Genomic DNA, 13,208 nt, shown 5'->3' on the forward strand with positions numbered 1-13,208 from the left:
AAAGCATTCATGTCATGTTATTTGGTGTACTTGGAGAGAATAACTTATTCTCAAGAGATGAGAAAACCTAGGTTTATTTACAGCCTACAGATAATATTACGGAAAAAAAATACCATCACTTCTCAGAGGTTATTTTACAACTTCCTACAAAAAAAGACAAAATATGAAAAGCTTGAAAAGCTGTGGCTGGCGTATAAGACTAACAAAACTGAAGGAGAAGGGATAGTGATGAGGGGAGATAAGAAGCAGTGCCTGTGGTTTATCACCGTGGTTCTGCTCTCCATGGAGCTGGAGCAATTGAGGCTCTGAAATGCTGCTGTCCGTGTGTATCAGCATGATGAGATAGCTTTGTGTCAGCTCAGAGGTTAGCACGAGCAAAGAGATTGGAGCCATTTAATATCTAAAGTAATTTGGGAAATCCACAGCTGCTCAGCCATCAAGAAGGGTTACAATATATATGGCCAAGGCTCAATTATGAATGATGAGTGAGGAAGAAGTTGGCATGAATTAAAAATATAACTTCAATAATATAAACTCTGCTTTGATAGAAAAAGAAACATTCCCTGTGGTTAAGGCACACCACTGGGTGTGAAGAGATTTGATGTTTCCTGACACGGTTTTACAAAGCAAGGTAGGGCAAACCATTCCAGTACCAGTATTAAAGTAACTCTTAATTCTGCAGTTTGTTTATTAACTGGACTGGCACCTACACATGCCAAGAATGCACTGCTGGCAAACACCCAGCACCAGCTCTAACTTCTCCAGAGAAATCAAAAGGAAAGGGTTAATTTTAAATATATATACAAATTTATATTGTAATAGGGACTGAATGCAAAAGAAGTTTTCTCGTCAGAATAAATCAAATGTTTTATTGGTTCTTCACAGACTGATATGGAAATGTTACTGTAAATATCATTTTTTAACTGCACTAAAACCAATTAAGTACTGTACACTCACACTGACACAGAAACACCAATATCAAATTATCCCTTTTTAACAACTAAACCTCTTTTTATTTCCCAGTACAGTGCCATGCAGTGTATACACTTACTGCTTCTGATTAATAATTTGAAATCTCCATATTGAGTTTTATTGAGACTGATAAAAACAAAGGGCATGGGCAATATTTTTGAGATTTTTATTTAATGTCACTGGCAAGTAGAGGGCTGGTTCTGGAGGGCAGCTTTGGCTTCAGATGAGTCAGTATGACTTGATGGAAAATATTTCTGCATACTTTAAATTAGCTAGCAATTGCAGTGTGACATTTAATTAGCACATATGCCTCCATTAGCCCTTCAGATATACAAGAAATCATTTTGATTAAGAAAAGATTGAAAATAAATTTTGATGCAGTTTTAAAATACCCACATATTACCACAGCTGTCATATTTCCCTGAAGTGCTAAAAAAGGAGAGTTTCCAGTATTTTCCTTCGGGTTTTCCAGATTTACCTCACATATCCACTGGTTTTACAGATTTATATCAGGGTATAACTTCTTCCAAAGATGAATGGCCACCCTCTGTACTCTCCTCCTTGCAGCCAACACTGCACCCAGCAAGGAGGCAACAGCTGTGGAGCCTGGGCTCACTGAAAAGCTCAGATCTCAAATAAAAACAATGCAGACACAACAGGAGTCCTGCAGCTAATGAAATCACATATAAATGAGATATAAACTTAGAATACCTAATATGATAAAGCAAACCAACAATCTCTTCCCAATGCTGAAAAAGAAAGAGCAGCCTGGAGTGGAGTTTTAGAACCTAATGTTAGTTTTCTTTGCACTTGAATTATATTGTCCCTGTTTTCTCAGCCCCTGGCATTTGAACTCTCTCTAAGTAAAAAATCTCCTTCCTGTGACACAGAGGAAAGGATTATCTGAGCAAGCATGAGCAGCACAAGAACAAGAGGTTAACATAGCTAGGAAGTTGTTCTTGAGCACCTGAAAGAGTCCAAAAACTTCCAGTCCAAGCATTCTTGTTATGGGCTGAGCATTTGCCAGCAAGTAGAGCTAAATATCACTGAGCATCATTATTGCCACTGGGAATCTAGAAAACTCCTATTCCATGGGAATAAAATGGGTTTCCAGGCCTTAAAGTAGTTAATTAGCTTCAATACAGCATTTTCACCATCCTCTCTTCCTCACAGAAGTGGGATATTTGGAAGTGAGCAAAGTGAAAGGAAGAAAGAGGGAACAGTTGGTCATGCTGCATTGCAGCTGTGATCAGAGGAACAGGAGACAAGAGTGACTATAATGAACCATGAAAAAAACCTGCAAAATGAATCAAAGTCATATATTTTGACTTGTTTTTAATTTTTACAACTTTCCTTGACCTAATAATGGAAGTGATCTTTGTGGCTTTGCTTTCTGATCAGCAGAATAGAAAATAAACCATTGTGAAACGAAAACAACTTTGTTTTGGCATTTAGCTGCTGCTGAGGTGAAAGAGCAGCTCAGCCCTTGTGGTCCCTGCTCACATGGAGCAGTGCTGCCCCTGGAAAACAAGGCAAGGAGGTCAGAGCTGCTTCTTATTGTGTCAAGGTGCAGCTCTTCAGGCCATCCAGAAAGGTAGCAGAAATAATCAACAGTGCTAGTTTTACAGAAATAACCAATATCAGCCAAGTGAAAACAATTGGCTCCTGCTTTCACTGCACTATCTCTCATCTTATTTATGAAAAATATTATTTATGGTATTAGTTGTTGCCTCTATCCTCTGTTTTTATTAAATACAATCTACAATACAAGATATTTCACAGAACCTGTTTTAATGTGTGTTTGGGGAGGAGAAAGTAGAGGGAAACAAAATAATGAGTTCTGCAGCCATTAGAAGTGTCAAAGCTGGCAGCTGTAAATTATCCTAAAGTGAAAAACAGAATTCGTATTAGAGGCCTAAATTAACTAAACACATGTCTGAATAATGAACCCAAACACACTGCAGACAGTCAAAATTTTCCTCTTGATGTCTTTAATGCTTATTTTGATTACATCTCAAACTGTTTTCAGTCAAACTCTCCACAGTTCCCTGCACAACTAAACAGCTTCAGAGCGAAAGGATGGATCTGAGCAAGTGCATGGTAAAGTTTCTTTATTTTTTTTTCCATACCTGCATGTCACACACTATTGATTATGTTTGTACCCGAAATGAAAGTTGGGGTAAACTCAAACAATGCTGAGTTTCTGTAACAAAATCTCCCCCCTCAGTAATGCCCATCCTTCATACAGAGCCAAAAAAACAAGCATGCTCTAAAAAGGTGGGCCCAAGGTGGGGCCATGCTAAACAATTCCTAGAAAAACTATGAATATGCATAAGATTCTATGAATGTGCAATAGAAAAAGGTATTTAAGGGCTATCTCCAAAGATAACCGTGTGCTCTTGGATGAATACCAAGCATCCAGCTATTTTTTTTTTAACTCTTTCCTTTATTTCTCCCTCCTATTGTCTTTTTATTAAACTTTTAAAATTTTACCAGGAAAGTGAACCTCGTTTTTCACAATGAGGCTGATTTAGCCATGCAATAAAGAACATTTACTTTTACAACTACCCAGCTTTTGGTCTTCAGTGAAGACGCGCCAAACTCTCGGCGTCAAATAAGAACATCACTTTTTTCATTTTGTAGCACTGAGGTCCAGCAGCAATAGCTCCACTCCTGGAAAGCACCTTGGACACAGATGAACGATTATTAATGACCTCTCTGCACGCTGTGAGAGCAAGGACAGGCTGTTAGATCTGTTCTCCATCAGTGAGAATTGGCAGCTAATGGAAATAGAACCCTTTACATCAGATGACACTCCCCTCTGTTGTTCTCCCTTTGCAAGGCTTCACAACGCTTGGCAGGGAGCCACAAAGCCTTGTTTCTGAGCTAGCATTTGCACCTCCATTATACATGCTAAAGAAGCAGTGAAACTTCTCACCCGATAGAGGCTAAAATGTCAGACTGCAGAGTAAAACATTGCACCTAATCTAGGATCTCATTTTTCCCCCGGTCTGGTTAATGCAGAATATTTAGCACACAAACTTTGGCAGGCTACTGCCCTGCAGAAGGGACCATCAGCTTCTGTTCAGTGATTGCTGAAATATTCTCCAATTTCCAGCTGGTATCTCTGTTTCCTTTCCCACTCATCAAGATGAGTCAAAAATCTCTTACGAGAAATTTGACTTCAAACTTTTACCCACACACAGGGGCATTCTCAGGTAATATAAACCTCAGCCAGCTCACAGGACCAGCCAGTCTCCTCACAGCAAAGCATAATTCATGTAAAATACTCCTAAAACATTTCAGTGTAACTTGCATTGTAAAACTTCCATAGGTGGAGACTCTACCCATCCCCAGGCAGTCTATCACAGTGCTCCAAGGTCTTAACATTAGAATAGATTTCCCCACACTCAGCCTAAGTTTCTTTTGCTATAAATTTAAAAATCTTTCCTTTCTGTCTAATTCCCAGAGGATGTGAGGAGCAGCTTGTTGTCTTCATACACCTTTATGGAGCTGCTTACCTGTGAAGATCACTGCCATATCTCCTCAGATCTTTGGATAAAATAACTGAATTATTTCTACCTTTTCCAGAAAAAAAAAAAAAAAAAGATGTTTTCTATACCTCTTACAATCTTCCTCACTCCTCCAACTCTCTGGAATTCACCTGAATAATTAATCTCAATCAGCTACTTACTATGAAAACACCAGTTGTTATCCTGTTACCTACCCTACAGTAAAATAATTTCCAGTTATTGCTTTTCAATTTTTTCCACTTTTCAATTTTAATTCAAATTCAGCAGTATTTTAACAAGGAAAATATTTAGATGGTAAAACTAGAAGTGTTTTGTAATGCAGAGAAGCAAATACTATATACAGTAACTGTAGCAATCTGATTTAAAATAAAGAAAAAAATCCCAATCTAGTTTTCTACAGAATCATTTCAATCAATCACAGAGTTTTTTACACATCAATGACTTGTGGTCCAATGATGACAAATTTAATATTTAAAGGCAAGGGAAAAATGTGAATAGAAGGTACTTTAAAATCTATATATTTATGAAAATCTTAGTTCAAGTGCTAGAACTGATGACAACTTTGTTTTTTCCATGCAATTGGATCTACTGTAAAGCTACTGTTCTGACCCAGAAACAAGGGAAGCTTTCCTAAACCACCCTAAGCCTTGACCACCCTGCTGCTCATTAGTGGATCACAACCAATACTTTAATTAGTATTTAATTAGGGACATGAGTGCTGCCTTTAGCTTTCTGCCCTTCTCCACTAATCCTTGCAATACAGCACTCAGGCATCCCCTGTTCAGTACCAGCACAGTCCTTACTACATAAAATAGTTACAAGACACACTAAATATTATCCTTAATTCATTTTTAGCATCAGTAATTCTGCCAGCTATTTCCAAGTATTGGCTTTTCAAAGTCACTGACAGATTGGGAGAGCATAAACATCTTGATTTACTGTGCCAGATGTGAGTACAGTCTCAGCAGTAAGACTATAATTTTTATTAAATTCTTTCCCATAAGAATCACAGTTGTGCCCTACCTTGACTGTGCTTATATCAAAGTATGAGAATCAATTTATTAAAGAAAAGATTTCCCCCCAGGAACCCTATCAGTAGCATTCTCACTATAAAACATCCTCAATCAGGATAGAAGCAAATAAACACAAAGTGCCAAAGCCTGTGAGTAAATGGGATTCAACAACAAGATTCAACAAGAGACACAAAGTCACCATTTACTCCTCAAAAAATCTGGAGCAGATGCTTTGGCATTTACAATAACATCCTCTTTTAGCATGTATTCAGCTGTGAGTTTAGCCATGGAGATCAACTGTAAGTCCTATCCTATTAGCAGGACAATTAGAATTCCTGCCATTAAATCCCCTTCCCTCTTCCCATCCTTTCACTCCCTCCTTCCCCGAGAGTCAGGGAAGACAAATGAAATAACTCAGTCCCACAATCTAGAAATGTTGATACAACAGTGTGTAAAAACAGCCTGTCTTTTGCAGAGACCAGAGTCTGCACAAAAAACTAGGTAGGTACAATTTCTCCTAAATAACTGTTATCAGAGTCAGCAAAACCCTACCCTGTTCCAATAAATAAAAGACAAAAACAATGGAATCAGAAGTCTCAGCTAACTCAAACGCCAAGTGGCTGAACAGCAGGATGACACTGAGTGGATGCTGCTTCATCACTCCCCTCCCCAGCTGGATGGGAGAGAGAAAATACAGAGAAAGGCACCTGGGTCGAGGAAAGAGCAGGCAGAGATCACTCAGCAGTTACTGTCACGGGCAAAACAGACTTGACTGAAGGAAACTAGTCTAATCTGAGTAAAAAAAAAAAAAAAAAAAAATATATATATATATATATATATATATATATAAAAATCTAAGCCTTAAAACAACTTTCCCACCCTTCTCCCCTGGCTGAACACTGAATTTTTTCTCCCTCCTCCCTTGCAGTGGTACAGGGGGATGGGGAATGCAGACAGGGATCAGATCATCACAGCCACCCCTGCAGCCCCCCTGCCATCAAAACCTGGCCATAAAACCCAACACAGAACCAAGTTTCCCTGTGAGCTCCCAGGTAATTCATACACATCACGACTGGCACACTGTCATTTGGTTCTGTGCCTCCTATGACACCAGGTATAAATGGTATTTAGGGCCTTTTGTTTTCACAGTAACCTGTCAAGGACACAGCGCAGAGCAAAGTTAAAATTCAGGTTATTTCGTGGTATATCAGGGAGTTACAGGAGCTCTCTGTCATTCCAGCTCTGCCATCAGTTCAAAGGTGTGACCGACTCTGCTGAGTGCTGGAACAACTCTGTTGCTCAATGTACAACCTTCGATAGGTGTTCTCAGATCCTAGGCACCAGAAAAACTCTTTTCTACAGCAGGACTTTCCCTTAACTCTTCAGTGACCCTACTCAGTGATTTAGACTTCAACCTGCACCACAAAACAAATCCTTCCCTCCCTTTACTAACGTGTAAATTACTGTTAACAACGATGCACCTATTTTTACACAGGCTAGCAAACATAGTGATATTCTCACTTCCAATTATCATTACTGTTAGTGAAACTAATACTGAAAAAGCTCCAAGAACGTTCAGTGTGTTTGGCTACCTCATGACAAAGAATTTATTGATTAACTGAAGGATTAGGGTGAGAAAAAGAAGGATTGCCCTTGTTTTCTTGATGAGAAATTAGGACACACAGGAATGAAGTCCAAGACTGTGAGGATCAGAAGCCGAAAATCAGATTCCGAACACAGTCAGAATTACAGGATATTCAAATAAAGAACAGGGGACACAAAACCACTAAGAAGTGGCCAAATACCTACTTTGAAACATTTGACTAGAGAGCCAAGGCTTAAAAGGTGCTTTGAATTCTTGGTCCAACTGATTTGTGTAAATTCTAGCATTTGAGTCAGAATGAGAAAAATGAGAAAATTAATCTTAATGTCTCAGTCTGGTGATTGCTTTTCAATACCATCTTGCTTTTGCTACCTACAGTCACAATTTTCAGCTCAGTCTATCCTCCAAAAATCCCATCCATATGAGAGAGAAGAGGCAGACACAATCTGGGAGAAGAGCAATGCAGAAGTTCAGCATTGTAGAATTTCCTCGGGTAATTGATTTTCTGTCTGTGTTAACAAGACAATACACAGTTTCATTTATAAAAGCAACATATGCAGGCTATCCAGAAGACAACATCCCCTGACAAAGAAAGCTACTTGAAAGAGCTTTGCACACCAAATTATTTCATGCATATTCATAACTTGATTAAAATATTAATACTGTAAACTTGTAAGGAACGCAACGCACACAGAAACAGCTTTTATTTACTTACACCAGAAACTGAACGTGGCACACACACCAGGGGTGTCAGCATTAGTCAGTGCTGCAAACTCACACTTTTGCAGTATATATCTGTATATTAGCCTGCAGATAAAATTTATTCCCAAGGGAGGCTGCTAATGAGGCTGTGCCTTGGGGAAGATATCCAATTACTCCAAACGACATTTATATTTTAATCACATCACATGCACTGAAGAGCTCGAGGTTTGATGAAGCAATCCTTGAAAGACTTTGCCTTTTTTAATCAATTAGCTCTCTAAACATCAGTGACGTGCTGTTGACAAGTCCTTGGGTTAAATATACGACAACACACACAAATCCTCTCTCCCTGCCAAGAGGCAGCAGTGTGGTCTCCTAAAACTTCTGAAAGAGGTGCAAAAAGTTTTTCCTTATAGAAGACACCTAAAACAGAACACTAAGAAATAAAGACTCCCATTAGGCTCATTCTGAGCTACCACTTAGTGAATTCACTTTAAGACAGATGAAAAACTTTGTTTTAAGGGCATCACTCCTGTGTAAAACTATCAGACTTGCTCACAAATCCTTTTGTAATTGGTTTATCTGAGTAAAACCAAGTCAGTCAAAACAATTTTCTTTCTTGGAGCAACCTGTAAGTGACAAATGCCACTGCATGCATGGAGGTGGAAGTCAGGTCATTTTTAACACGTTTTAGCATTAATCAGACATTTTAAGATGCTCCAAGTCATAGAAATAAGTACAAAAAAATTAAGAAAACCTGAGCTGAAATACCCTAATTCGATCATTCTTTAAATTAGCATCAGATTTTTCCTGTAAACTGAGTGCATCCTCATGGCTCTTATAATAAACCATAGACCATTTCTATTTCTGAGAGCTTACATGAAAAACCTCACTTTAAAAATAAAACTCAGTTCTGTACTCACAAATATTTCTTGATAAGTAAAAACCTAAACAAAAATATAAAGTGGGAATTAATCAAAGTCAAGATTTGACTGGAAAATATTTGAAACTTCATAATGTAATAGTCAAATTATAGAGTGAGAATTTTCTTCACCTTGGAATTAACACAATTAACAAATGAATAATTAACATAATTTATTTAACAGTTAAACCCCCCGTGTTCCATCAGATCAGCCCAACCAAAAGGTGCAAGGATACATATTTTGAAAGCTAAAAATTAATTTGATAGTTAGGAACTGGGAGAAGCTTTGGAGCAGAACAGAAATATCACTATCTTTGCAGTTGGTAACTTGCAGGTTGAGAGCTATTTTGCTGAAGGTATTCAATACCTATTTAATTTTGCAGCAAAGTGTGTATTTAGGTATATTTTTTAATTCAACCACTTGTTTTTGGGTTTTGACTCTTTGCTGTTTGGAGTTTGGGTTTGTTGGCTTTTTTTTTTTTTTTAACTCCTACTTCTCAATTTCAGGCAGACACAGTCCTTCTAATAAATCTCTTCTAACTAATCCCTCCTTCAATACCACTAAATCCTGAGGGCTAAAATGCCCTTTAGCACAGATCTCTGTAAAGGCAGAGAAGCTTGAGTTGCTAAATTTCAATACCTAATCCTGTCTTTAAGTGCTAAGTGAGCTCTCTGCAATTGCCAGGAACACAACACCTAGAACTGAGTCAGTTGTTATCATTATCCTCCCTAAATGGCTGCTGAATTCAACCAAATCAATACTCAACTACCAAAAATGTGCATTGCTTCTAAGGGTGCCCATCTGCAGGGTAGAAGAGATCTTATATAACAAGTTTAGGTTTCTGCCTTTGATGGAATGACTGACGTTGATAATTATGGCAACTGGAGGAAAAAAAATTGCCAGTCTTAAACATAGAAAACATGCTTGTTCTTGATCTGAAATACATTCCAATTGGCAATACATTCAATTTCAGCAATCATCAACAGAAGTTTTCACACCTCCATTTTTATGAAGTGACATTTATTACCAAGCAAAGCTCCAGCGTGGAATATGCACCTTTTTCTTTTGCATTCCGTGGTATAAAATATGCCAGTCTATTGCTGTGAGTGATATGAACTGTTGAAGCTCAAAGACATCTGGGAGGCACAGATGGTTCAGAACTCTCAAATAGCTGTGGAACCATTATTACCTTCAAGGTCAGGCTCCTGACACTACAAGGTGGTAATGACACAAAGCCATCAAGACCTTTTCAGAGAGAGCTCCTTCTTCTCTGTCCAGTTCCTCATTTCCTGGCTCTCACCACAGAGATGAGCTCAGACCCAGCCACAACTCATTTCTGTTAATGGCATCCCTTCCCAAGGGAGGTGGAACCTTCTCAACCTTCTAGAAATGTACATTTCTTCATTCCTAGAAATCTCTTCTGCAGCACAGCCCAAGTTGCTGCTGCCTGGATCCCAGTCCCAGGGCTTCCAAATTCCCCAGTGAATGTTCGTTCCTGAAAGGATATTCCACTGAACTCAGTGCTCCATAAAAATCTTTGCACTGCCTGTCTACAAAGCCACAGGAAACTCTGTGTTTAAACCTCTGCAACATAAAAGTTTCAAAATGTGAATGTGTAACTGCCACTTCAGAAAACTGAGAGAACTACTGAATGCTATTGCAATAGCAAAAAATGACTTCTGTGCTAATATTATCTGAAGAGAAAAGCTCTTCTTTTGGTCTACCTAGAGATTGTATTCTTGCAATCATTGCCAGCAAATAAAGTTCAGTTCTTCATGAAGCTAAACACTGACCTGAATTTGGAACATTATCCTGCCCAGCACTTTCAGATGTCAATGACTGCTCTGAATGACCCATTGAAATATCAGAAATCTTCCCCAGAATCCCAATGAGGCAGGAGCTGAGCTGTGTGAAAATATGAGAAATACTTCCATAGGCATTTGCCATTATGAGGACTCTACCAAGAGCCTTTCTGTTGCTACTCCTGCTCAGAGGATTTTGGAACCACAGCATCAAGAGTAGTGAAAATAATGGAATCTTATAGAGAGGAAATAAAGACAGAAGAGAAGCACAACCAAGAAATTACTAATTATGATGGCTCATGATCTACATATCATAGTAATAAGCTACATGAAGAGATCTCCTACAAGGGTGGTGTAGGTGATGAATTACACGCACAAGCATAAAGAAGAGAAAGGTTCTGATGTAGCAGAAGCTCCTGAGGTCTTTGCTCACCCTGGAACTCCACACATTCCAGAAAGGAGTTCTGCTGACAGGAATGGGTCTGCTTTCAAAGTGAGATGCAACAGAACTGACAGATATCAAAGGCAACTCACAGGGTTTTGTTGCAAATCAAAAGATTTGCATCAATATTCAAGAGAAATGAGCACCAAGGAAAAAAATCAAACACCAGTAAATTGGACAAGTTATTAATTAACCATGAAAGGACTCATCAAAGCACTCAGGTTCACCGGGTCTAAGTCAGTATCACAGCTTAACAGATGCTCTGTACTGCCTGCACCTGTGACCGACAGCATCCATCCCCAGGAAAACAAACCAGCAAACAGCAAAATCTGATCGTGGTTCTGTGGTGCTCCTGAGAGACCACAAAGACCGAGAACACTGATATTTAAACATTAATGGAAATGCAAACTTCTATCGAGTGGAACTTTTCACTGTTCAAATGCATGCAGAACACAAACTGCGTGAAAGAAAGGGCTGAAAATACACACAGCAAAACAAGGCTTTAATAACTGCTTTCTCCTAAAGAAAGGCTAAGAGGAAGAATGGTCCTGCAGCGAGAGATGCACATCTTTCAGCAGCCAGACATTCACACTCTCCTCCCTGCCCAACAGCGTGTGGAAAAGCTCCCCAAAGCCGCTCCCGCCCGTTCCACCTCAGCCGCGCTCCCCGCTCAGCTCCAGCACCGGCGCTGCAGCTCCCCGGCCCCGGGGCTCCGCTGCTGCCAGCCCCAGCTGTTGAGGCGCACTCACAGCCCCGCCAGGTGGGACTTTACCCCTCAAACCACAGCCGGCCCCACGAAACCGCCAGCACCTCTGAGGCTGCATTGCTTTGGCTGGTCGCTTTTTGCACACTTCTCTTCCAAACAGCAGCTCCCCCAAGAAAAATCCCACCCAGCTCTTCGGCAAAACCCCGGCGCTGGGAGAGTTCCCTCAAAGACTCACCCCGGGGAAATATTCCACCCCCGAGCATCCCAGAGAGGGGACCGGCGGCAGCTGCCTCTCGCTCGGGCATCCCGAGGGGGCTGCCCCGGCGGGGTTCCCTGAGAGCCGGAGCCCACCGGGAGAGCTCCATCCATCACCTCCATCCCGCAGCTCCCCATCCTTCACCTCCATCCCGCAGCTCCATCCCGCACTCCCCATCCCGCACTCCCCATCCCGCACTCTCCATCCCGCAGCTCCATCCATCACCTCCATCCCGCAGCTCTATCCATCACCTCCATCCCGCGTCTCCATCCCTCAGCTCCATCCCGCCCTCCCCGTCCCGCTGCCCGCGGCTGTCAGAGCAGCACCGGAGCGAAGTTGCCGCGGTGCCTCCGGTTGCCGCTGCCCGGCGCTACTCACACGAAGACCCCGAAGAGCAGCACCCGTATGCCGATCTCGATCGCCAGCTCCCGCATGGTGGGTCCCGGCGCTCCCGCAGCCCCGCTCCGCCGCCTCTCATGCCCGGGGGCAGCGGGGCCGCCTCAGGCCGCCCTGCCCGGAGCTCTGAGCCCGCCCGGCCGCGCTCAGCCTGCCCGGGCCCGGCCCCGCCATCCCTCGGCCGCCGCCGCTGCCGCGCTGTGCGGGGCGCGGCGCTGGCGCGGCGGAGCCGAGCGCCGGGGGAGGGTCCCGGTGCCTAACGCGGTGTCCCCGCTCGGGGGAGGGTCCCGGTGCCTAACGCGGTGTCCCCGCTCGGGGGAGGGTCCCGGTGCCTAACGCGGTGTCCCCGCTCGGGGGAGGGTCCCGGTGCCTAACGCGGTGTCCCCGCTCGGGGGGAGGGTCCTGGTGCCTAACGCGGTGTCCCCGCTCGGGGGGAGGGTCCCGGTGACAAACGCGGTGTCCCCGCTCGGGGGGAGGGTCCCGGTGACAAACGCGGTGTCCCCGCTCGGGGGGAGGGCTCCGGGATCCTGGGGTTTCCCCTGCCCGCCTCCCCGCCCGCCCCCGCGGCGCTGCCGAGCGGAGCCGAGCCGGGGCCGTCCCGCCCGCCCCTCGGGGCCGACACCGGGATGCTGTCCCCGCAGACACCGGGATGCTGTCCCCGCCTGTCCCGGGATGCTGTCCCCTTCGGCCCCGGGATGCTGTCCCCGCCGCCCCCGGGATGCTGTCCCCGCGGGCACCGGGATGCTGTCCCCGCGGGCCCCGGGATGCTGTCCCCGCAGACACCGGGATGCTGTCCCCGCAGACACCGGGATGCTGTCCCCGCCGGCCCCGGGATGGTGTTCCCACCCAGCGCGGGGAAG

At 43.0% G+C, this 13,208-nt stretch overlaps 1 protein-coding gene across 1 annotated transcript in view; it reads right to left on the reverse strand.

Moving 5' to 3' along the window:
* The window catches only part of PLPP4 (phospholipid phosphatase 4), a 47,951-nt gene extending 34,946 nt beyond the window's left edge, over window positions 1–13,005 (reverse strand). Inside the window, exon 1 of the mRNA XM_063405189.1 lies at window positions 12,331–13,005. Within this exon, the coding sequence (XP_063261259.1) occupies window positions 12,331–12,386 (56 nt within the window). The 5' untranslated portion in view covers window positions 12,387–13,005. The remainder of the gene's footprint in view (window positions 1–12,330) is intronic.
* Between the last annotated feature and the right edge of the window lie 203 nt (window positions 13,006–13,208).

The sequence above is a fragment of the Prinia subflava genome, chromosome 9, assembly GCF_021018805.1.
Source record: "Prinia subflava isolate CZ2003 ecotype Zambia chromosome 9, Cam_Psub_1.2, whole genome shotgun sequence".
Classification (NCBI taxonomy): Eukaryota; Metazoa; Chordata; class Aves; order Passeriformes; family Cisticolidae; genus Prinia; species Prinia subflava.